This window comes from Scomber japonicus, chromosome 17 (genome assembly GCF_027409825.1).
Source record: "Scomber japonicus isolate fScoJap1 chromosome 17, fScoJap1.pri, whole genome shotgun sequence".
NCBI classification, from domain to species: Eukaryota; Metazoa; Chordata; class Actinopteri; order Scombriformes; family Scombridae; genus Scomber; species Scomber japonicus.
The window spans coordinates 23,917,670-23,942,539 of record NC_070594.1 but is presented as its reverse complement, the minus strand read 5'-3'; the positions used below and the strand labels follow the sequence as shown (position 1 = coordinate 23,942,539).

The window sequence follows — 24,870 nt, the reverse complement described above, 5'->3', positions numbered from 1 at the left end:
ATCTTACATGGGATTCAAGCAGCTTTCAGCTCCACACTGGTCACAATTAGAAACACAAACAGGCAATCACACAGCCCTGTATGTACAGTACACACACACACACACACATACACACACACTGGGCAGTACTGCTCTGCAGCCAGTTGTTTGAAAGTTAAGAGGATGATCCGAGGCTCTTTGTCTCATACATGCAGATAAAGGAGAGGGGTCCAAAGGGTCTCGTCAGTATTTGTTTAACAGAGTTTATGAGGTTTGTATGGTCCTTTTAGTTTCCTGTCACGAGATCGTATTTTCTCAGGAGTTGGTATTGTGTGTTTTGTGTCCCAGCACCGGAAGAAGAAGAAGAAGAAGAGAAAAAAGACAAAGAAGAATTCTGGTAAATAAATAACAATAAAAAAACTATTTGCAGAAGCATCAAAGTTTCACTGCGCCGCTGCGGGCGTGGCGGTGTGGCACGCCGCCAAGGAAACATTGGAAGAGGAGGAAGTGATGGATTTTGGAGTCTGGCACCTGTAAAAAAAAGAAAAGAAATCAAAATTAAAACAAGTTAAAATCTCTGCCTTTTTATATACAACTTAGATACAGGTTAATAAGATTATCTAGAAGCACTGAGATTACAACCTGCTGAGCAAATGAGCAATAAGGCTGGGATCAGATTAAGACTGCCATGAGAGGGTGTGGCTAATCCTGAATAATCCCATTTAGAGATGCACTGACTCTAAACCATTTACACCGGTCAGATACAGGATGAAGAGGAAAAGCTGCTCTTCTCTGTGGATCGCCACCCCACCCCCCAAAACCATAACAGCTGGATTTCACTCATAATTACATGTTTTCTAATAGGTAGAAAAATTGAATCTCAAAGCAATAAATCAACTGACATTTTCTGGCAATAATCACTCAGATGTGCTCATTAAAGAGATAAAGATATATAATGAGGCAGGATGTTTGACAGTTTAACCGGTATCACTGTCAGAAAATTGCAGTAACAGTAAATATAAGATAACAGAACATAAGACATAAGACTGAGCAAATGTAAATTATACTGAAATAATCTGACACTAATGTACATGAGAATAAGAGAATAAGAGGTAATATTATATATACATTATTAAAATAAAAGGAATAGTCTCCATTAAGAATTTAAAAAAGCCATATTTTAAATTTACATTAAAAAAAACAATATCAACACTTTCAGCTGCTCGGAGATCTTCAGGCAGAACAAGCTTTTGCCATAACGATGTCGCTTCTGTGCTTAAAAAAACCTCAGAGGAGCAGAAGAGAATAAACCCAGATGTGACCAGAGAAAGGAGTTAGAGGTAAACATGTTTTTTAGCAGTAGCTCTACTCTAACTCGCTGTGTGTGTTGTATTTCCTCTAACCCAGCTGTATCAACTGCATCACAGATTTCACCATATTTCTGTCATGCAGACTGCAGCGCTGGATTATATTTATCTATAAAGCCATTCTTGGTTTACAGCCACCTTTATTTATATAAGTCCATACACTAGAAGTCTGTGAACAGCTATGCACTTCGTTCCCAGGACTATATATAAAAATAAAAAATGTGGGACAGCTCATAAAGCTCACCAGGAGCGAGACTTGCGGACTCTGTCCTTGGTGGGGGAGTTGTCCAGAGAGGGACTTTGGTTGGGGTCGGCCTCCGCTGATCGATCCAGGGAGGCGGTGTTTGGAGGAGTCATGTCCAGCTCCAGAAACATGATGTTCTCCGCCTGCACAAACACACATACACATAGATGAGATACGGTCAATAAAAGTAGTAGTAAAATGTATTAATGCCATTCAATTTATTACATGTTTCATTAAAATAAAGGGGATGCACACACTAAAGTTTGCAAAGTTAAATGTTATTAATCCATATATAAGGCTGCAACTGATTATTATTTTCATTATCTATTAATCTGCAAACTATTTCCCTCATTAGGTCTATAAAATGGCAGAAAATGCCTGTTGTCCATGGTGATGTTCATTACTAACTGTTGTTTAGGCAGCAAGTGCAATTTCTCATAAGAGGGAACTGGTGATTTTATTCCAATGCAATAATTACTTCTTTTATACTTTTTAATGATGTTTCTTACTATAATTAAAAAAAAAACATCTTCTGTCTAGTGGTCTTTCTCACTGCACTTGTACCTGTTAGCTACTTCAGAAACCAAGTGAGTGTTGAGGTTTTGTGTTGTGTTCAGAAGCCCAGAATGTTTTTTCCAATATAAAATATGTTTTATTACCACAAATAATAACTACCAACAGCTAGTTTCATCCTGAGATGTCAGAGCCACAAAATTGCTCAAAATTGATATGGATGTTCAGCCTTTAAAAGTGATGACATTTCAACATCCCATTCACACACACACACAGACACACACACATCCCTACCCTGTATCTGGAATGAGCTCCCATCGCTATGGCAACCCTGGCATACTGGCTGATGGGTCGTTTGTATCCGACTGCAGATGTCGGCCTTTTCTTCATCTGCAAGGATTTACTAGATAAAAGGGGGGGAAGGGGGGAGAAACAAAAAACATCAACCAGAAATCAATGGTGAAAAAGCCAAAATGCACCTTCATGAAGCTTTAGCTGAGATATCTCAAACAAGGCTTTATTTCTTCATGAGCAAACACTGGAGTATAACAAGTAAGAGCAGCAGTGTCCCACATGTATTGTAACACTGACCTTTCAGCAGGGACGAGAGGTTGAAACTTCCACTGATCCTCCTCGGGATCAAACGTCAGTCTGTTCATGATCTTGTTCTTCTCCTCAGGAGGGATGAAGTTCTCTATGATCAGATACCTGCACACACACAACACACATCAATGAGTATGTTTACATGCAGTGGTATCTTGATTGTGGATAAACCTAAATGTGGTTAATTATATCTCTGTGTAGATGTACTGTAATTCTTCAACATGTCCACTACTCATTTCTGTATGTAGTTAGTACTCTAACAGCTATATTATAATATATTCTAATAGAGCTGCTTTCAGTTCCTAGAGCTATGTGGTGACTAAGCTGTGTCACTAATTGTCACTAATAAAAGAGACATTGCTAAATTTTTGAATCTACTGATTAAATACATATTTCTATATTAACAATGCATCCATTGACTTCATGTAATGTGCAATATAAGTTTCTCGTAGTAATGAACGATCAGCATCTTTTAGCTCATTGTTTTGGTTTAATAGCCTGAAACTTTGCTCTTTTGGTTTAGTCTCACATTATTGTTTTCAGTGAAAAAGCTCAGTTAAACCCACTGTAGACTACCTGCTGAAAACCAAACAACACATGGAGAATTTAGAAGCTAAAGAACCAGATAACTATTTTTCTCAGGAGTTGGTGGAGACCAAAAATGAGCAAAAAGGAGAGTGAGTATTGGTTACATTGGTTGAGGGCCAGAAACACGACTCAATATGAATGTGAATGTTCTTCTGTGACAGCTGTCTGCTAAGATAAGATAAGATAAGATAAGATAGGATAAGATAAGATGAGATGTATCTTTATTGATCCCCCCTTAGGAGAAATGCAAATTGACACAAGCAATACAGAGGAAAAAGTAGAAGCGTAGGGGTGAAAGTGTACTAAAAATACAACCAACAATAAATGAGACAAAAATAGGATAAAATAAAAAAGTATATACAGTAAATTTCTAACATGTTCATATAAACCTTATCAGTGTTTTTTCAGCTTCTCTCAGCATTATGTTTTGCTTATTTTGCTGACTTTTCAGTATTTTGTATGTTTGTTGGACTCACTTAAATTTCAGCTCTCTGGTGAGCTCGTTCTGAGTCTGCTCCAGCTCCTGCCGGCTCCTCACGTGCTCGTCGTTAACGTCCTGGATCTCCGCTTTAATGCACTGAAGCTTGGCATACAACTATGAGGAGAGAAAGAGAGGGAGAGAAACAAACAGAGAGGGTGAGAAGGAGAGATGTCGCCCAGTGCAGCGCAGTCGCTCATGAACTGGTCTCCAACTAGCTGGAGCTTGGTTGCCCTTAGCAACAGCAATGGAGGCACTGGTGCCTGGAGAAATGGGCAGCCAATAGGAGCAGGGTAACATGGCAGCCCTCCCTCCTCTTCCCTCCTGCACTCCAGAGCTTTCACACTGTTCATTCTTTCACGCTGAGCACAGGGCTGACTGTGCAAGCTTCACACTGTCTTTAAAGTAGGCTAATCCTGACTTTAGCCCTGGTCTAGTTACCCTGAAAGATGACACCGCATTTCAAAAGTTCATTTTTTTCGCAACAGCTTGAACTTAAACGGCCCGGTGTAAACCAAGAAAAGAAAAATGTCCTTCTATTATTATACCCAAAAATGCTCAGAATTGGATTTGTGGTTAAGGCAAACACATTTGATATTTAAAGGAAATTCCATGCACACTTCTGGGCACAAACACAACACTTCAAAATAAGACACAAATGTGCCCCATGACTCCTCCAGTCTGCCATCAACATATTTGCAACTGTTCTCCTAGAAATGCCTCTGAGAAGATTAAAGCTGGATTTATACTTGATAAATGGGGCCAACAGCAGTCATGTTGTAGATAACTGAGATCTAGAGGTTTTGATTCATAGTTCAGCCACTGATTTCACCTATTAATAGTACATCTACCACACCATATGCTTATACTGTTATAATGTTGGATGTCTATGTTAAACACAGACAAAGGTCCAAAAGGTGGTCAACGTATGTAAAAATGCTCCTTGCAAGTCAAAAGTCAGGACTTCAACCTGCTCTGAAAACTCTGTTTGTACTATTACCTCTACTTCCTGATCATGATCATGTCTGATTGTAACAAGAACCGTCATCTTTGTTGTAATGTGGGTTGTTCGTGCATTTTTTGGTTCAAATTTGGCACCAAACGTGTACAAATGCATTTGAAGAGTTTCCATTTTGAGTAAACGAAATGAAATCTGATCACTTGACTACTGCTGTTTATGTATGTGGGCAAGGGACAGCTTCCGGAAGCTGGCCAATCAGAACAGAGTACACTCATGAGGAGGCGGCCTTAAAGAGACAGGAGCTGAAACGGCTTGTTTCATACAGAAGCTGAACTGAGGGGCTGCATAAAGAGCCAGTATGAGATAAATAAGGATTTTTTTTTACTTTGAACCATGCAAAGATATTCCAGTTGAACCCTAGAATTAAAGTATAGACCTGTAAAAGTGCATGATACGCCTCCTTTAAGACAGTGTCTCTTCCCAGGGAACACAAGTACCCTATAAAACAGCACTAAGTTTTGCTCAGAGGGTCTCTTAAGGACACTCAGCGAACAACCTTTCTGACACTACCGCACCACTGGCCATAACACCTTAATGCAACTATAAATCCAGCTTAAGAAGCACTTTAATGACTCTTATTAATTCCTGCTTCATTTTAAACATGACCGAACTGCTAATGAATTTGGAAGACTATTCTTAACACATTACCACGACAAATTCAGCAGTGACAAGTTTTTTTTTTCTTTCAGCCAACAAGCTTGTTAACTGCCAGCAAAGTGGGCAGGTCTCACTGTGTGAAAAGCTCCAATCTTTATTTTCTCTTTCTTTCAAAGTTTTGGCACCATGCAGTGGGAGAGGGGTGGATGGCAACACGTGCCGATTTAGGGCATGAGGGGAGCAGAGATCAACACAGGATCATTAGTCACATTGTCATCCACACTCACACAAAAGGGTTGTTTGGGGTTAGTCCTGCTGGCCGGGAGGTGCAACAAACTGGGAGGAGAGAGAAGTGCTGTGAGAGGTTGATTTTTAAAAGGGGATTTAGCAGCAGAGTTACTGGGAGATCCTGAGTGATTTGACCAGGAGGGAGAAACAGATTGAGAAGGTTAGCATGAGGAGCATGAACAGGCCCAAGGCAGAAACTGATATAGAGGGACAAAGGGAAGTCCAGCAAAGAGAAGGAAGGAGGGGGGAGGTGGTGGGAACGGCAGGACAAACCTTCAGGTACTGAGATTTAAGTGTGTGTCCGGACGGAGCATGTGTCCGAGGCAGGGGGTCATTAGGATCCAGGTCAGGGGTTCAGGGGTCAAAAGGGGGTAAAGAGGGATATACTCACATTAGGAACAGAAAAGGAAAGTGTATTTGTGTGTTTGTGCATTTAAAGATATATTTCTTATCTTACTGTAGGTGCATTTGTTCCATTGTGTCTTTCTGCATTTTTTCCCCACATCTGAATATTTTACCTTCTTGAGTTTCTTGGTCTTGGCTTCCACTTCCTGTTGCAGAGAAGTAAAAGTCTCCCTCAGCTCCAGCGTCTCATCGTCCTGGACCAACATCTGCTGCTGCATCTCCCTCTCTCTGCGTGACTGAGAGCATAAATAAAGATGGTCAACTTCTTTCGGTTCAACAAACTACTTTTCACAGCTTATTGTACAAGGAAGAAATAGTTTACACGTGATTGGAACATTGTGAAAGTGATCAAGTTTATTTACCTGCTCAGCAATCTCATTTCGTTTCATCTCCAGCATCTTCTGCTGCTCATTGGTGTGATCTATGATGTTCTTTCCTCCCACCAGCAGCTTGCTCTCCATTGCCTTAAAAGTAAACAATATTTCCATTAATATTTATGGAGATGTGTGCATGTGAGTGAATGACCGGATGAGTAGAGTGAAGAGGGAAGTGCAGTTTTCATTTTTAAGAGAGAGCAAATGTCATTGTATGTGACCATGCAATGACCATAAAGGCATTCTATTCTATTCTATTAAATGTATTACTATTCATTAGGTCCATTCCCATATTTTGTCATGGCCTAGGAGCTGAGTTATGACACACAAGAAAGTATTGTTATGTTTCAAGAACAAAGCTCTAATTTTATGAGGAAAAGTAGGACATTCATTTAACAAAAGGTTTTAACATTTTAAGAATAAGTGACAATATTGTTTGAGATTAAAGTTGTAATATTTCAAGAATTAAGGAGTCCTTTTAATGAGAAAAACTTACATAATTTAGATATATATTTGAAGAGTAAAGTTAAAAAGTCTGTATGAGGGTGTTTTAATGAATTTTGATAAGGTTTGATCAAGTAAACATTTGCAATAGATGTTAATTAATGTTAATGTTATTTGCCAGTTTATTCAAATGTGTCTTGAGTTGCAATTTTAAATACACAAAAATTAGGAAACTTTCAAATTTAAGCCCAACATTGGTTATTACAAGATAAGAACTGTGACTGTTCATTCATCAGTGGCTTATCATTCAAGCTTTAAAGGTTATACTACTGACATCATCATGCATTAACAACAACAACAGCAAAAAGTTTTCAAACTGTAGCTATCATTAATAATCAACACAAATAAAACCCCAAAAAGTGAAGAGAGAATGCTTCAAGGACCGACTTGACTTCCTGGCCATTGTGGCTCCTCGAGGTCAAACTGAGTTCATTGGGACATTTAAGTCTTTGTGTGTGTTTGTGTGTGTCGGGCCTCTGCGGTCGGGGCAGACTTTGTGCTGATGAGGCAGATGGAGCTGGAAGTGGGCAGCTTAGCATCGCCATGATGACATCAGGACACAACAAGCTGAGCTCGGCTGAAACTTGTCAGACCTCAGATATGAATCACAGTCACAGAAACTTAGACTGGACGCGTCATGAATTATAGATGTTGACCCTTTAAAAATCTACTTATGTTTTTTTGTGTATTTTTGAATGGAAATGCTGATTCTACAATTCCTTCATGTTTTTTTTATTACTATAGTGTTTGCCACACTAATACAAATAAACTGAACAGTGACAGGATGCCAGCTGTCTGTTATCTCCACCTGCTGCTAGGCTCTGCTATCTGTAAACAACAACAAACAACCTACAGCAGTGCATGACTGCTCAACCTGCCGTTCCTCCTCCTCCTCCCTATAAAACCCTCTCTATGTTTACGGGGCTTTAACAACTACAAAGTTTTACACCTGCTCCCAAACTGTTCTCCTGCTGTTCTAAGAGAATCTGAGCACTTCAGGGTGAGAGAAGGCCTTTACCAGTTTTGACAGGCTCGACGGGACACGCTTTCTTTGTCACAGTTCAATTCTTTTAGAGGAATGATGAAGCTGATGGACCACACTGGGAAGAAGCCTGAAGACAATTCAGTGGGGTTTGTTTGGCTCAGTTGGAGTTTGTGAGGAAGTGATTATGAAGTGTCAAAACATAAAGCAGCAGACCTCAAAGTACAGCAAAGAGAAAATGAAGCACCACAGCTCGCTTAAATCACAAATCTCTTCATCAGAAATCGATTACACTCACACATCTGTCCCAGCTGTGCATGCACACACATCACCTTTACTTGTGACTGATCAAATTTGCTTTGATAATCAATTTCCTTATTCACACATTTTATGCGTGATTCTGCAGTGATGCTGTACTGACACACAATTCATTTCTAAGCCTTTGATCATAAAGACAGAAAACTAATAATAAAATAGTAATTTGTCAAAGGTAAGTTTGTGGAAGATTACTGATTTAATTACTGGAATCTTGAAGCTCCAATTATCCCATTTGTGTGTGTGTGTGTGTGTGTGTGTGTGTTTGTTATTTAGTAGGATATTACAAAAGCTCTGAGAGCAGATTTCAATCAAATTAGATGAAAAATTAGACCAGTAGAGCTGAAATGGTTACCAATTAATCAATTATAAGAAGTATTGTATCATTTGTATCATGTAATCATTTTGATATGATTAATTCAAGTTGTACATTTTATGGTTTCTACCTTCTAAAATGTGATAATTTGGTGCTTTGTCTAACACTCACTACACTGATATATTTTGGTTTTGGACACAGTGAAGCAAATTGACAACATCACCTTGGGCTTCAGGATACTGTAATAGACATTGTTTACAATTTTCTGATATTTGGCTTAAGTGCTTAAGCGATTAATGCATATGAACTGATAATGAAAGCCATTAGTTGCAGCCCCAGAAAGTGCCCTTCACCATGTAAGCAGGCAGCATCACAACCCTTCCATACACTGTACACACACACACACACACACACACACACACACACACACACACACAGAGAGGACCGCAGTAATTAGTCGGACCAATGAACTAAACCAAAGCATCATCGTTCATTAAGACCAGAAAAAAGTAATAAAATAAACACAAAAATACCAATACATCTCACACTACTGTCATACATATAATATATTATAGCAACATCCAACTCTCAAAATAAATCTTACAATGTTAAGAAATATATTGCATCAAAATCCATATTGAACTCAATCTGTCAAATAATCACAAAGGAAAAGTGACAAATTTGCCAATTTATGACAAATCTTGGAATACTGTCATACACTAAAAATTATAACTACATCAAAGTAGCACCAAACTGTCAAAAAGTCAAAAATGTATAATGGCAAAGTACAAATAAAGACACAAATGCCCAATTAATTATAAATCATCTTAAAAATGATTAGAAACATTTTCTTTAATTAAAATAATGAGTCTGAAGAATTGTGGATGTTTTTCTTTCTGTCTTCTACAGTGAAAATATAAGGTGCAGACTTGATGCCAAGTTCGTGTTAACTCTTGTGAACGACTTAATGTGGAGTCATTATCATTTCATGCCTCTGGTCACAGCATCTCCAGTTACCGTGGCGATTTAAGGCCATTGGGTTCACAGTGATGTAATCTGCCATCATCACGTTAATGACTGATCGCTGTCCTGAGGGCTAAAACATCTAAAATGAACGTCCGAGAAGCAGGAATGAAGAACGAGAGATGACATACAAGATAGGCGGCGAGAAAAAAAGAAAAACAGAGGAAGAAAACGTGAGAAGGAGGAGGAAAAGAAAAGAGGAGGGGAGGGCCCAAAGAAAGGCTGTCAGGGGCCACAGCCATTTTATGTTGGCCGCATTCCAGTCTCAGGACTCCACATAGAAAGACAATCAGGGTTTAAACTGTGGGCAGCCTATATATTCTCTATCTCTTGCATACACACACACACACACACACACACACACACACACACACACACATGCAGACAGTACAGTGCAGTCCTTCAGAGGGGATGCAGCAGGTCTTTACAGAAAGCCTCTTTGTTTCCGAGCTGTCTTTGTGTTCTGTGTGTGTGTGTCTTTGTATGCTGTCATATTCTTTCAGCTTCATTAAAGGGCTGATTCATGTCAGGGACTTTCTCTCTCATGCATCCCATGTCTCCTCCTCCTGATGCTAGCAGTTAGCTTCACATACAGGCTTTACAATGCAGGCTATAGAAGGTCGGTGGCTTATATGGACAACTTGACATTTCATATTTTTACCCTTCTGAGGATCAACGTGAAAAAACCTTGTAAAAAAAAAAGCAATTATACTTATTTAATGTCAAATGATAAGGTTAGATTAATAAACAACTACTTTGGTTTTCAGCACCATGCACCAAAACCATGGAACATCCTGCCCTTATATAGCAAACTGTCTTTGGACATTTTAAAAAAGAACTTAAAATATACTTTTACCACAAAGCTTTTAGTCAATATGTGTTTGTTTCTTGTGTTTTAGATTGTTTATGTAGTTTAATTTTTAAAAATCTGTTGAACTTTTATCTTTTCTTATTTGTTTTAATGTATGATGCTGTTGGATTTAACCTGCTGCACTCATTTGCTTGTTTTATTGCTTCAAATGTAAAGAACTTTGAGCTGTATTTTATGTATAGAAGGTGCTAAAAATAAAGTTATTATCATTATTATTATTATTACTTTGAATATGTCTAATCCAGCTTCTTAAATCATGACAATTCTCCGGTGACAGTAAATAGTTTCTCACCCTTTCCTTGCATCCATCAATTGAGTAAATCATTGACAGATGAACGGATAATGAAACTAATCCTTAGTTGCAGCCTTAATAAAGGTTAACAAGATCCATGGTGCATCCACAAGGTTCATGACACTGTGCCAAAACCCCCAATTACACCCTACTGTATACACAAATACACTGGCATCCAATTAAAACAGAGCAATGTTTAAGTTTAGATGCTCATGTGACAGTCATTGTCCAATTATACTGCATGTATCCCTCAGATAACCTAAAAACAGTGTGCTACCATTGTGTTCTCCTTGATGACTGTAAATACCACTGTACTGAGTTTCAGTGTATTCTGAATAATCAAATAAAGTCAGTTCGGCTCATTTACAGTAATACTGTAATTAGATGATATATATATTTCTGTATATTTCTTATAATTGTATTACATTTTTCTTTGAGCTTGTTTGTGTGTGTGTGTGTGTGTGTGTGTGTGTGTGTCTGTACCAGCCTGCATATATTGTGTGTCTGTGTGTGTATGTATAATATGCCCATAAGTGTGTGTGTGTGTGTGTGTGTTTGTGTATGTGTGTACCAGCCTGCATATATTGTGTGTCTGTGTGTGTATGTATAATATGCCCATAAGTGTGTGTGTGTGTGTGTGTGTGTTTGTGTGTGTACCAGCCTGCATATATTGTGTGTCTGTGTGTGTATGTATAATATGCCCATAAGTGTGTGTGTGTGTGTGTGTGTGTACCAGCCTGCATATATTGTGTGTCTGTGTGTGTATGTATAATATGCCCATAAGTGTGTGTGTGTGTTTGTGTGTGTACCAGCCTGCATATATTGTGTGTCTGTATGTGTATGTATAATATGCCCATAAGTGTAAGTGTGTGTGTGTCTGTGTGCTCAAATTCTTTTTAGCTGTGACTGATTCACTTCCTGACGGTAAAGTGAGGAGAGTGGGACGGGTTGCATGTTGAGCGAGATCATCCGCACGGGCCGGCCAATCACAGCGGGGCCGGAGCCCGCTGGGAGCCAGGGCGCTATAAATACGACATGACGACAACAGGTCTCGTGTAAGTGCCACAGTTACAGAAAGAAGAAGAAGAGATGAGGAGAAGAAGAAGAAGAAGAGGAGGAGGAGGAAGAAGAAAGAGGGAGTTAAAACGATAGAGGCAGTATGAATGAGAATAAAGGAGAATAAAAGGTCAGGCCTTCTCTGAGTATCTGTTTTACGTCAATCCTGATTCTAGAAGCACTTAAGGAGCCGCAGCTTAAAGGCCAAAAATCTCATTATCATTCATCTCCTGCATCCATATGAAGGAGATACAGTGAGTTACATGGAATCAGCAGATCACTACAGACCAGAAACCATGGATCAATCTCAGATAACACCCTTTTATCCTGCCACATCGATATTATATTGACATGAGTGCAAACCCCTTTTAGTATTATGACTTGTGTTGTTGTGTATGTATTCAAATCAGGTAATACTTCCTAAAAACATTGCATAGATTTACATGAGAAAGTGCTAATTTCTTCAATTTCCTCTTTTATTCTCGGGTATTTGTAAAGATTATATCTAATAAATGTGTTTACATCATCAGTATTTGGCAGGAAGGTCACATTAATTGAAATGTATTAATGTAAAGAAACAGCTTTACACATGCCTCTACTAAGCTTTGAAATCAGCTCATCTTTATTGATGATTATCTTCTTCTATTGTACTATTGCACTCACTCTTTTTCAATGTTTGCTGATTTTAAGATGTTTGATGCACTGAGGTTGTTTTTATGTGTGTCTTGTAAGGTTTCTTAAAGGTGCCTATAAATAAAATGCATTATTATTATTATTATTTATTATTAATGAGAACATGAGTCATTTGAATTTTAACCTGTCAACCTACTTGTTTAATTATCTTAAGAACTTTCACCTTTTATTCAGAAGTATAAATATAGATTTAATAATTTATGCTGATATTAGAACAGGTAGACAACACATAGTTTATGTAAAGTTGTCAGATTTAGGATTTTGTGTCTAATTCTACAAATAAAGCTGAATAAATGACAGCTTTAGAGAGGTTAAAACTTCAGCAACAAAAGCTCATTTTTATACAAACTATGTAAAGACCTACGACAAAAAAAAAAAATTGAATAAAAACATTCAGCTGGTGGTTGGTGGCCTTCAGGCTGGACCATCCTGACAAAGCCAACCTTGATCTAACAATAGTGTTGACAGGAGTTTTTGACCTCCTCACACTTTTTCCCTTCTGCATGCACTTTGAAACTGTGTGAAATCGTGTCAGAAATCCCGACTAGGAGGTTTATAGGTTTGTTTTTAACTTGTTCTTGTCGGTTTTTACACAGCTTGTATAAAAATTATTCAATTAATTATTCATGTGTTTTCATAATGATTTTGTATAATTTATAAGGCTACAGTGGTTACATTAGAAACATACTACATCATCTAAAATGTCTGTTTCACTTCCTCGTACATATAAGAGACAGAGTAGAGTGTGTTGTTTAAGAAAAAGGCTCTGCTTGCTCTGCCGATCCCATGACTGGATGTTCAGTTTGTGAACACGCATGTAGAGATCATGTACACACACACACACACACACACACACACACACACACATACACACGCACACAGTAAAACCCACATTGACACACACAGAGTTGATTCATCAATATTTCAGTGATACAGTCTTCTCTGTTGAAAGACGGAGAGCAGCGATGAGCTCTTTTTGTTCATCGGCCTACAGACACACATGCACACACACACACAGACACACACACACACACACACACACACACTGACCTCTCTCCCCTTGTCCAGACTTTTTCCCCTGCTAATTAGACAGGAAGGTAGGTATATAAACAGGAAACATGTCATACTATCCATGAAGCTGTGTGTGTGTGTGTGCATGTGTGTGTGTGTGTCTGTGTGTGTGCGTGTGTAAAATACACTCTACATGCTTAAATGCATGTGTGTACATGTGCGCGTGCTCACATAGTGTGTAGTGTTATGCTGACGATATCTCCCATGAGGCAATGGGCATTGTTGTTGATGCTGGATTCTGATTGGATGAACTCCAGCTGGCAGGATGTAGGAAAAAAGAACCCTTTAGTATCTTAATGAACGGGCAACATTTAAGGGTCAGTGTGTGTCTCCACAAATAAAAAGAGACAGATTGATTGTTCACATAGCATGAAGTCATTTAACAGTCACGATGCAAGTAGTGTGTACTGATGTAGAAACTGTACATACTACATACTGTAGCGCTTATTAGCTTTTCATCTAAAGGATTCAATTATTGTCCTTCAGCAGGAACAAGTTTCCCTGCTCTGTTTGCTGTAGAGGCTGACAATGCAACATCTATTTCAGGCTTCCTACAATAGGAATCAAAAGAATCGTTACTCAGTGTTTCCCCAAACACAGACGTTATCTGGGCAGCGTGCCACCAAAGAGCTTTTATTTTCAGTCTCACTTTATTAGATTCACACTGAGAGAGCTGGTTGTGTTAATATTGTTTTTCTGCTCCCCGCAAAATAATCTGAAAATCCTACAATTTGACCCCCATCTGCTTGTACTTGTGCACCGGTAATATTTTTTTTTTAAAGGAGCAGCTTCACAAGTTTAATTAAAGATGTATAAAAGTGGCTTCTTTACCTGGCTGCTTCTCTGGCAAGCTGTGACAAAGTATTCTTGGAAAATGACTCATTGCAGTAGTAGACAAAGCAGACTGAGGAAATGCAGAATCAAAGAAACTGTATATATACTGTATGTGTAAAAAATGAAGTAAACAAAGTAGTTAAGGCAAAGATAGAGAAAGAAGGAACAAAAAGAAAGAACAAGAATTTAAAAAAAGGAATAAAGTAAGGATCTAGAGACAAAAAGACATATTTCTTCAAGATACAACAAGTTGTTTAATGGGGTTCAAAGTTCACTTTTGACTTGGAAATAGAAGTATAACCACAAATAGGGCTGCTACTAGTCATTATTTTCATTGTTTGGTCCATAAAATGTCAGAAAATAGTGAAAAATGTCCATCAATGTTTTCCAAAGCCTTGTTTAAGAATATCAAATATCTTAAAACCAGGAAATATTCTCAAATTTAAGAAGCTAGAATGAGAAAATTGACATTAATTGACTATCAGTAGTTGGCAATTCATTTTCTGTTGATGGTTTAATAGTCCAGTAATGTGTTTTCAAGGCCAAAAAGGAGCTCTGAAAGTTAGCTTTTAAGCCAAGTTAGATGTGAAGTGGAGTTTTGTTAAGATCAGCATGCTTACAGTACGTTTCCTAATTAGCAATAAACAAGTACTAGAGCTGCAATGATTGGTCGATTATTCAATTAGTCAGTGGACAGAAAATGATTCAGCAGCCATTCAAGTCAATGCCCATAAAAGAGCAAAATGAGCCTTCAAATGCAAAATGGATGCTTCATGAGGAAGAGCGCCAAGCTTGAAATGCGTTTCAATCCAGAGCAGCTGCTGATAAAAGCCTTTTCTGTGTTCTTCATGCCTTTTAGTGCCTGACTATTTCATCGACCCGCTTGGGAAGCCTTTTCTCTCACTGTTTTCCAGCGGTTGAAAAAAATCTTGGGATTCCAGCTTCTTAAATGTGAATATTTTATAGTTTCTTTAGTCGTCTGTGATCATAAACTGAATATATTTAGGTTGTGGACTGTTGGTTGGAACTAAATAAGGCCTGTTAGGTTCAATTTCTGGTGCTTTGATCAACATTTCTCACTATTTTCTGATATTTCATAGACCAAATCAACAAATTAAGTACATATGGAATGTGTGAGCTGCTGATGCTCTTGGTGAAAAATCAGCTATTACAAGTTATCACAATTTACTATAGGCAAAAAGGAAAGTCTAAAGGAATGTCAGGGGATCACTAAAGTCAGCAGGATTCATCCTCTGGGGAACATCAATGTCTATACAACATTTCAAGTAAATCAGTCCAGTTGTCGACATCACCAGTCACTTCCCTGTTAACTGGGGAAACTCCACATGTAGATAAAAACTATGCTGATAAGATTGAAAGCTCTTGAACAGATATCTAAATGGATCCTGTGGTGAGATCTTTTTTTTCAAGTGAGTTAAAAAGAGAGAGAGAGATGTCTAAAGTGAGATGCTAAGAAGAAGTGAGACAGTTCAGTTTTGACCCAGAAAGTGTAACTAAGAATAGTGCACTGGAGGGACGGACACAGCAGCCTCCTTATGAGAAGCTGCTGCTCAGCATGAAGCTCCCAGCTCCCAGCAGCAGCTGCACTGATACCTGTTTCATAACAGCACTAACCAGACGGAAAGATACACATACACTATTTCAACGAGTTAACAGAAATGAACTGAGCCTCAAATTCTGATAATGATCACATGTAGAAAGGAAGTGATTTCTACACATTTCCCACAGCAGCAAGTACATACTGTTAAGAGCTTCAAACGTCAGCTGTCTGTAGTGATAAAGGTGATGGTGAATACATTTATCTGCATATTTAAGTGTCTGTAAGCTGTGCTGTATATTAAAAATATAAAACATCCCAATTCTTCAGTATGAGAAGGAAGCTTAAGGTTTGCTAAATACTCTCCAGTCTTCATAATTCATGGAACTAGGTGGAAGCCGGTTTAAGAAAGTAAATGTGATTGATATATAAGCGTTGCTCTGGGCTACAGCGTATAAGCTGAGGATCATACGAGCGGGTCAGAGTGGCTCGTACCATCTGAAAATCGCCTTCAGTTACGATGCTTTTGGGAAAACACCTTTGAAGTTTAAGAAGGTTCAGATTTTTACGATCATCTTAGCCTGAAGATGCTTTTTTCGGGAAACGAGGCCCTGGAGTGGCATGAGTGACAAAATACATGCCTTAATAGATAAAATGTAATATCAGAAGTAAGCTGTGCAGAAACAAGACACCACTGTGATTGTAATAGGATAATAATAGCTTAATCAATGCTTTTTATCACTTACATTTGTACCAGCTTCATGTGAACTAACAAGACTTTTATAGCTCCTCAGTCATAAGTGTGTGATACTGTAACAGCTGGATGATACATCTGAACATTTACAGGAAACCTTAGAAGCTCACATCCTTCTGCTGTAAACCAATTTTCATGGTATTAAAAAAAAAAAAAAAGAGGAAAATCTGGCTTACTATTGTCTGCAAGCAGCTGAGAGACTCTTGAATGAACACTTTGAGTGTTCTGAGAAATCTTGGCAGACGGCCTGCATACTACACCCCCCCCCCCTCCCCACTCTCCCGTAACTATTCATTAATTGATTTCGATCGTGATTCAACCAGTCAGTACTGATATAAAACAACACTCCAGCTTTATGAGGAGCAAAGATTCAGCACATTCGCTGGGCGCAGCTGCTGCCGGCACGTCTAAGTCATCAGTTTCTGCCATTTTAACGGTCTGTTGTTCAAAGCCCAACGCGTCAACATGGAGAACGTTCACGGGACATGACACGAAAGCTCAAATGTAAGAGCTGAGGGGAACATTTTCATATGAAGTGCTGACTTTGTAGAAAAAATTGAGGGCAAACGGCCTCGAGGTTTGAGGTTGGAGCGTAGCGGTGGTCATGATTGTGTCTTATCGACTTCATCAGGCAGTTTTTTTTAGAATAAGTGAGTTTGCTGAATTGTTAAAATGTTGAATTTTCACTAGTTTTCTCAATTTCTCAGAAAATGTCTCGGATCTTTCTAAGTGAATAATCACACTCCCAATTTTTCCATTAAAACCCTGTCACACACTGAAGATAAACGATTTTAAATAAAACACCACTCACTCCTAAAATACACTACTAATCTAATCTGATCTAACAGTGTGTGTGTGTGTGTGTGTGTGTGTGTGTGTGTGTGTGTGTGTGTGCTTATTTTTCTTGCAGCCTCTCTGTGTGAATCCATCTCTGCTTTTTTTCACACATGACAGCCAAAAGGGAAACGGTGAAAACGATAACATGACATGGCAACAAAAGTCACACAGTAGAAACTGAAACCTGTGATGTTGTGAACTCGTGCTGGTACGTTGACCTGAGGAAACCATCTCTACATCTACATGCTGTCACGTGGCAGCTCCAGCTCCAGCTCCAGCTCCAGCAGTGCGGACAACAGTTGCACCGATATGAAAACACACAGATCCACAGATGGAGCGCCTGTACCTTGGAGGCCGGTTAGCTAACAGCACCCTGCAGGAACACCAGCTGACCCAACACAGCTTCACAAGGCTTCCTGACCTACTTGCATGTGTGTGTGTGTGTGTGTGTGTGTGTATGTGTGTGTGTGTGTGTGTGTGTGTGTGTGTGTGTGTGTGTGTGTGTGTATGTGTGTGTCAGAGAGGGAAATGAAGAGACAGGGACTCAGTTTGACTCTGATATTATCTGTAATTGGTTATTACTGAGCTTGTTTTCATCCCTCTCTCTCTGCCTGGCAACCTCTCTGTCATTAGTCAGAGAGAGGAGAAGGAAAAATGGAGGCTGCAGGTCACTGGTGGTGACTGGTGGGATAAAATGACTGTCAGCCTATCAGAGGAAAGCCAGGATAGCTGATTGATCTGAGTGGAAATGATGAGAGATCATATCAGTGACGTCATGGGAACTAATAAGATGGTTAATGATACAAATAATGTGTTTTTGTTTACTGTGAGGAAATTGAACATGTAAATATGAAAAATATGCATCAGACTTGAGCTGCTTTTCACCATTACACCCCTAATATACCTGTATGCTTGGTTACAATCAATAAGACAACAGATAAATTCAATTCTGTATGTCTTCTAATGACAATGTTAAATAAATGTATCTAAAAATCTGTGAATTATTGATTGAGTCACTCTGATCATTTAAACTGCTATTAATTCTGTTTTATTAAGGCTTCTGTTTGTATAGAAATGTGTATCTCATGGAGGAAAGAACACTGAGAGCAGCTGAACAGCAATACTACCATGATGTTTGATGTTTTAGATATAATAAAAGACATTTTCTCTTATTACATTTCATAATACTTTCCCAGAAACATGATGCAACAACATGTCATCATTGTCAACATTTGGGAATAAATATCCTAAACTACTCTGATCTGGAAAAGACCGACTCTCTTTGTTTTAAGATATTTTTGGAGGCCATTTTGCTTTAATGTGATAATGGTTTTCAAAGGCTACAGGTAGAGTTTTACAACTCCACATTCCTGATTTTAGAGCATGAATTGTGATAATAGTACTTGTCACTTGTAAAATGCTAAAATGTGCACAAAGGGATCTTTGTCCGTGTCTTAATCATGTGAAATTGACCTGAACATGTGATATGTGCCTAATGATGGTTGTCTCTCTGTGTACAGACGACAAAAGACTTCTTAAATCTGAAATCTCAAGCAGGTAAACTTGTTATATATATATAGTTAAATCTCTTCTTGAAACTTATTTTTATATAATTTAAGCTAAATAAAAAGCTTTTTCTTAATTGATGGATTTGATTTACTTTTATTATTTCATTTTCACCGTGAAGCACTTTCATAACTGACTGAAAGGTGCTGTATAACTGAAGTTATTTTTAATATTGTAGAACTTTAAGTCTGTAAAAGTGGGTCAAATAATAGAGTAGTTTCATTGTCATAAAAGGCTAATCAATGTCCTGGGCACTGTAGTGTTTAGCAAGCAGTATTCAGATAGGAGTAAACAGTGCATTTGTTGAGGACTACTTTAAGTGGCGGATTAATACACGTTTGGTGCTCTATTGAGCATTTACATCAGAAAGATGGTGTTTGTGGGACTGATTCAGGCTTGGTTTAGGTCTTTTTATGGGATTTGTTGAGAGTCACAACTTTAACTTGAAGTTTTCGCATCTTAACAAATGAACAGGTTTCATTCTAAACGACCATCTACAGACTGACACATCAAAGGCAGGAAATTCTTCTTCTCCTTAATCATCTTCCTCCTCAGGGGAGGAGAGTGGAGAGAAGTGGAGAGGAGAGGAGAGGAGAGGAGAGGAGAGGAGAGGGGGGAATTGGCTGATTCTCTGTGCTGTCACCACTTAGCAGCCACCCAGTCAGCATCAAACACACGACGCCAAAGCCCCTCTGTGCTTCATGATTACAGATTTTTATAAAGGTTCTAGCAGGAAACTTAGTATTAAACCCACGGTGCTTTGGACAACGTGATGGGAAGAAATATGAGAAGCATCGTGCAGGAATGTCACTCAGTCTGAAGGGCACAGGGTCACACACATTAAGTCTCTCTCAGGGACTTTCCTAAACCTCATACTTTCACAGAGAAAGAAAGAAAAAAAAAACACCACTCATGGTTGAGATGAGGAACCATTTAGAGAGCACTTACACCGCTCTTCAAACTGTACTGTCAGTAGCTACAAATGCAGCATAAGTGCTCTATTGTTTTGTTCTGAGTGTGTGCTGCTGTGTGCGTTTATTCCACAAAATGAGCTGCAAACACACAAGAGAGAAGAGATACATATCAGTTTGTCCACCGGCATCATCTTCAACACACCAGCAACCCAAAAAAAAAAAGAAAAAATTGATACATCTATAACCTTTTCTCAGCTGGAACCCCCGCCCCCCTACCCCCACTCTCTCTCCCTCTCCCTGTTATTACAATACTCTTGTTGCTATCGCTCTCTCCACCTACACAGACTGTGTATTACCCACAGCTGAGTTCACATCTGTCCTCTGGGAGAGTTGTTAAAGTACTCTGGTAGGTTTAGGGAAAAGTGGAATCACCAAAAAATCCAGAGTAAATCACTTTGCTGCTACTGACATACACACAAATTCATAACAGTCAAAAACTGAAGGATAAAAGCAGGGATTTAGACCTTCTTTTATTTCCATAGGAGTGACACTGAGAACATCTTTTTCCTCTTCTCATATTCTCATTTTAGGGCCGCGGGGCTGTTAGTGGGGCTGCGGCTCGGTAAGCTGATCCAGTTGTGTCTCATGTTGGACGGTGCAGGCTGTATCTATCTACACTGTTATAGACTGCAGTCCCTCAGTCATTCTGCACGGGTGACTTATTGACCAGATATGCCCATGAATCAGAGCAAGTAATTAATGCAGCTCTGACTCAGTCTTTGATTGACGACTGCATGTTGGTGTGTGTGTGTGTGTGTGTGTGTGTGTGTGAGCAGTGTGAAGTGACATTTTAAGCTACAGTACAGTGACCGCAGTTCCCGTCTGGACATTTGAGACAATCAACCAGACTATGCGTAAAAGGAAGCAGGCACAAACAATAACAACAGTATGAAACACACTAGGTCTAGATATCAGGATGTACCAAGTCTAACATGAAGGTTTAAAGGTGAACCATTAGATGGGCTACTAGTCATGTCGAATATAACTCAGCCTTGTGCAAATGGTGGTAAACGTCCACTGCGGTGCTGGAGAGGCTTTCTAAAGCCTCAGGAAATAACTCGGATAATGTCATTAGGGTTATCTCGGCTCGGGCTGCAACAGACAGTCTGTGTTGCAAACTGGGGGCATGGAATTTCAAAGCTGTGTGAGTGGATTGTATACTGGAAATATGCTCATGCTCATGATGTATTTTTAGGAAATATAGGATGCAGTGGTTTTTGGTGCTGCACCCATACTCGGAACAAAAAGTCTTGGCCTCTATTGTTTCCATTTTGATCATCCTTTAGATCGTCTTTTTTTTCAGTTCCTAAACTGTGCAAAAATAAATGACTTGAGTGTCTCTTTAAGCTACAATCATCACTGTTCCTGTCTGGAAATGGAAAACATCAAACAAGACAGCAGATAAAGGGCCACAGACAGAAAACACACACTACTAAACACACTGGTTCTGATAGTGGATGAACTGATGACTGAAAGATAAGAAAAATTATCCTTTCTATCATAACTAACCTGGCAACATTTCTATGACAAAGTCCCATGGGGCAGCCTGGTTATCTAAACCACTTTATTTGAAGGCCAAGTCGAAAATGAGTCGGCTGAAATGTCAGTAATAATCTGTCACTGTACAGAAAAGGCAACAATGCACAACTGCAGCTAGTACAGTACAAGCTGAATCAGAAAGTCAGTGTGTAAGCTGTGATGACTGTTTACAACAGACCATTTAGGGTAATTGGTAGCTGTAGTAGTAATAATAGTCATTTCTTTTTTCTCTCACTTCCAATCAAGTTTGTTTGAAGCTTCAATTTCATCAAAATTGTTCAGAGCCGAAGTACATATATAAAAACATTTGTCCAATTTTAGCTTTTTTTCTCAGAAAATGATAGAATGATTTGTTTTAATTGTAAACCTATTGCAGATAAATTGTCTGTTAATTCACTTATCAATTATTTAAATTAATCTCATCTCTAGACAGTGCATTGTTCTTATTATAATTAGAAATGACGATCAAAACTAAGATAAAAAACCCCAAAACAAAATGGAGAAATAGAAAAATGATGAAAGATGTTTGAATCCTGAATTTCCCTTCTAAGAGATTTGGTTTTATTTCTAAAACTTGCTGCATGTCAGAAACTGACAACCTCTATGCTAAACACATTAGAAATGGAGCAATAAATTGTCAACGCTGACATATCTACCAATAATTGCTTAATGCAGACATATCTACAATATACTGGCAAATATGTCAGCTGGTAAGTAACAAGAAATGCCATTGATGTCATTCAGAAACTGTCTCCATGAGTTTGTATTGAACCTAAAAAGTATTAGTATTAGTTAGTATTAGTCAGGCTGTAACACACACACACACACACATTGAGGTGTAATTAGATATGAAGCAGCCAGTTTTACTGCCCATGAAGTCCCTTAATAGCAGATCATCAGATTATCACACATGATAATCCCATGGACCACATGGATATAATCTGATAATCTGAATTGTGTGTGTGTGAAAGGGAAGAAGCGGTGAGGTTTCATTGACAAAATAAAGCTCAAGTTTTGTAACAGTGCCAGATTATCAGTAATATCAGATGTTGTGTTGGCTCATTATTGGCCCCCTTGTAAAGTCAAAGCAGAGCATTGCTGTGGTAGATTAAAATTCAGTCTTAATCTTATAAACAATAATTACAGATGATAAAATATATCTAAGTCAACATGGACTAGAAATCCTTAAAAATCCTTTAAATCCTTAAAAAATCTGCAATTCAATGTTAAACTGGGCAAAGTCCATCAGAGTCAGAAGATCATGTGATAGAATCAAAAGCTCCAGAACTGTTACTAATGGGCTTTGTAGTGAGACTGTTTCGATAAGTACTCATTACTCATTTGTAGAGCTGGAATGATTAGTCGATTAATCAATTAGTCGATCAATAAAAAATTAACTGTTGACTAATTTGATCATTGATTCATCCTTCTGAATCATTTTTTTCGTCTGATTCCAGCTGCTCACATGTGATTATTTTCCAGTTTATTTTGTCTTCTATGTTAATAAACTGGGAATCTGGGCTGAGGACTGTTGGTTGAGACAAAAGAAGACATTTGAGGACATGGTCTTGGGCTTTGGGAAACTGTGATTTCACCATTTTTGGACGTTTTATAGACCACGCCAACTCATTGAGTCAATAATTGTTAGTTGTGGTCTTTGTTCTTGCTTTGACCTCTGAATGTGAACAATGTTGTACTTTGAATGAATGAATGAATAAAAGGAGGAAGTATGAAAGAAACAAAGAAAAAAGATAAAGCCACTTCTCCAGCTTCTACCCCTCCAGGCTACTGACTGGATTCACAGGTTCGATTGCTCACCTTGTACCTGGCCGTCAGCTGCTCGGCGGCTTCCTGCTCCTTCCTCAGATCCCCCATCATCCTCTCCTTCTCCCCCAGAAGCCTCTGCTTCTCTTCAGCCAACAGGGAACGATCTCCCCTGATGGCCTCCTTCTCCCTCTCCAGCCGCTGCTCTTCCTGCTTCACGTACTCCTCTGCCTCCTTCTCCACCTCCTCCCCTTCTTCGCCCTCAGTATCTTCATCCCCATCTCTCTCCCAGCCCTCGCCGTCCACCAGCTCCTTCTTCTGTTGGCTCCTCCACTTCCTGTGGTTGAGCTGGGCCCTGAGGCGAGCGATTTCCATCTGGAATTCACGCAGCAGGGCGTCTTTAGGGTCCTCGTTGACTTTGGGTTGGTTCTGGATGTTCTTGGCTCGATTGGCGTAGCGGAGGGTGGTGATGGTCTCATCGTAGTGCTGGGGTGCCGGGCCAAGAGTGGCCACCATGACAGTCTTAGCATTCCCACCCAAAGAGTCCTGCAAAAGACGGGTCAGTTTGGAGTCCCTGTATGGCACGTGGCTACTGCGCCCGTCCGCCAACGCTGAGATCACGTTCCCCAGAGCTGACAGGGAAAGGTTGATCTTGGCGGCCTCCTTCAGGCGCTCTCCCTGGACGCCTGTCTTGGCCTGGCGCTCGCTGCCAGCCAGGTCCACCAGATTAAGGCGACCAACCCGGATGTGTTTCCTCCCGTCTGGTCCAGGCTGGCTACACTCTACTGTGATCAGGAACAAGGCATGGGACCTGGAAGAATGTTCGTTCATGTCTGTCGCCCCAACTGCCCTCGCCTGGTTGCCCACGTTCATCACCTCCTCGATTTCTTTGATGCTCTTGCAGACGCATGACGTGAGGTCTTGTACATATACCCCGGTGTCAGGATTCTCCCTGAGCTCCAGGGCCCGGGCATTGCCATGGTTGGGATCCAGGAGATCCCGGACCTCCTCCCGATAGATCTCGAGGTAAGACGCCCGCACCAGGTACTGCTTGTCCGACTGTGAGCGGGAGATGTGTGTGAAGATGTGGTCAAAGGCGTTGGGTATCACTCCTCGTTTCTCCGGGTCCATCCACGCCCCCTGCATGGTGTACGTCTTCCCTGTCCCGGTCTGCCCGTAAGCAAATATGGTACCGTTGAACCCCGCGAGCACCGAATCTATCAGCGGTCGCACACTCTCATCGTACAAGTCTCGCTGTTTAGAGTTCGCATCATAAACTGCGTCGAACGTGAATGTTTTCTGGGGTTCGCTGGGCGGCGCGCGAGGGTTTCGGAGGATCACCTGCCCGAGCCGCAGGTCCATCTGTACGATGCCCCCTGCTGGCCCATTGGACTCCTCTCTCCTGTTCAAAGGGCGGCATCGAACTACCACCTTCACTGACTCACTGCTCTTATTCTTGGACAT

General features: G+C 39.7%; 1 protein-coding gene across 1 annotated transcript; it reads right to left on the bottom strand.

Annotated features, from left to right (window-relative positions):
* Positions 1-321: 321 nt before the first annotated feature.
* On the bottom strand, positions 322-24,870 carry LOC128376948 (kinesin-like protein KIF3C). The gene is made up of 8 exons (XM_053336807.1): positions 23,461-24,870; positions 6,446-6,547; positions 6,197-6,319; positions 3,771-3,889; positions 2,695-2,811; positions 2,398-2,506; positions 1,591-1,733; positions 322-510 (listed from the first exon to the last, which is right to left on the bottom strand). Exons 1-8 carry the CDS (start codon positions 24,868-24,870, stop codon positions 423-425), a joined length of 2,211 nt encoding a protein of 736 aa, XP_053192782.1. The 3' UTR covers positions 322-422.

Coding starts and splice junctions, on each gene's coding strand:
- LOC128376948 (XM_053336807.1), bottom strand. CDS start 24,870: ATGTCCAAGAATAAGAGCAGTGAGTCAGTGAAGGTGGTAGTTCGATGC. Junction 6,548..23,460: donor AGCTGACGGCCAGGTACAAG/GTGAGCAATCGA, acceptor TTTACTTTTAAG/GCAATGGAGAGCAAGCTGCT. Junction 1,734..2,397: donor GAGCTCATTCCAGATACAGG/GTAGGGATGTGT, acceptor GTGTTTGTGCAG/GCGGAGAACATCATGTTTCT.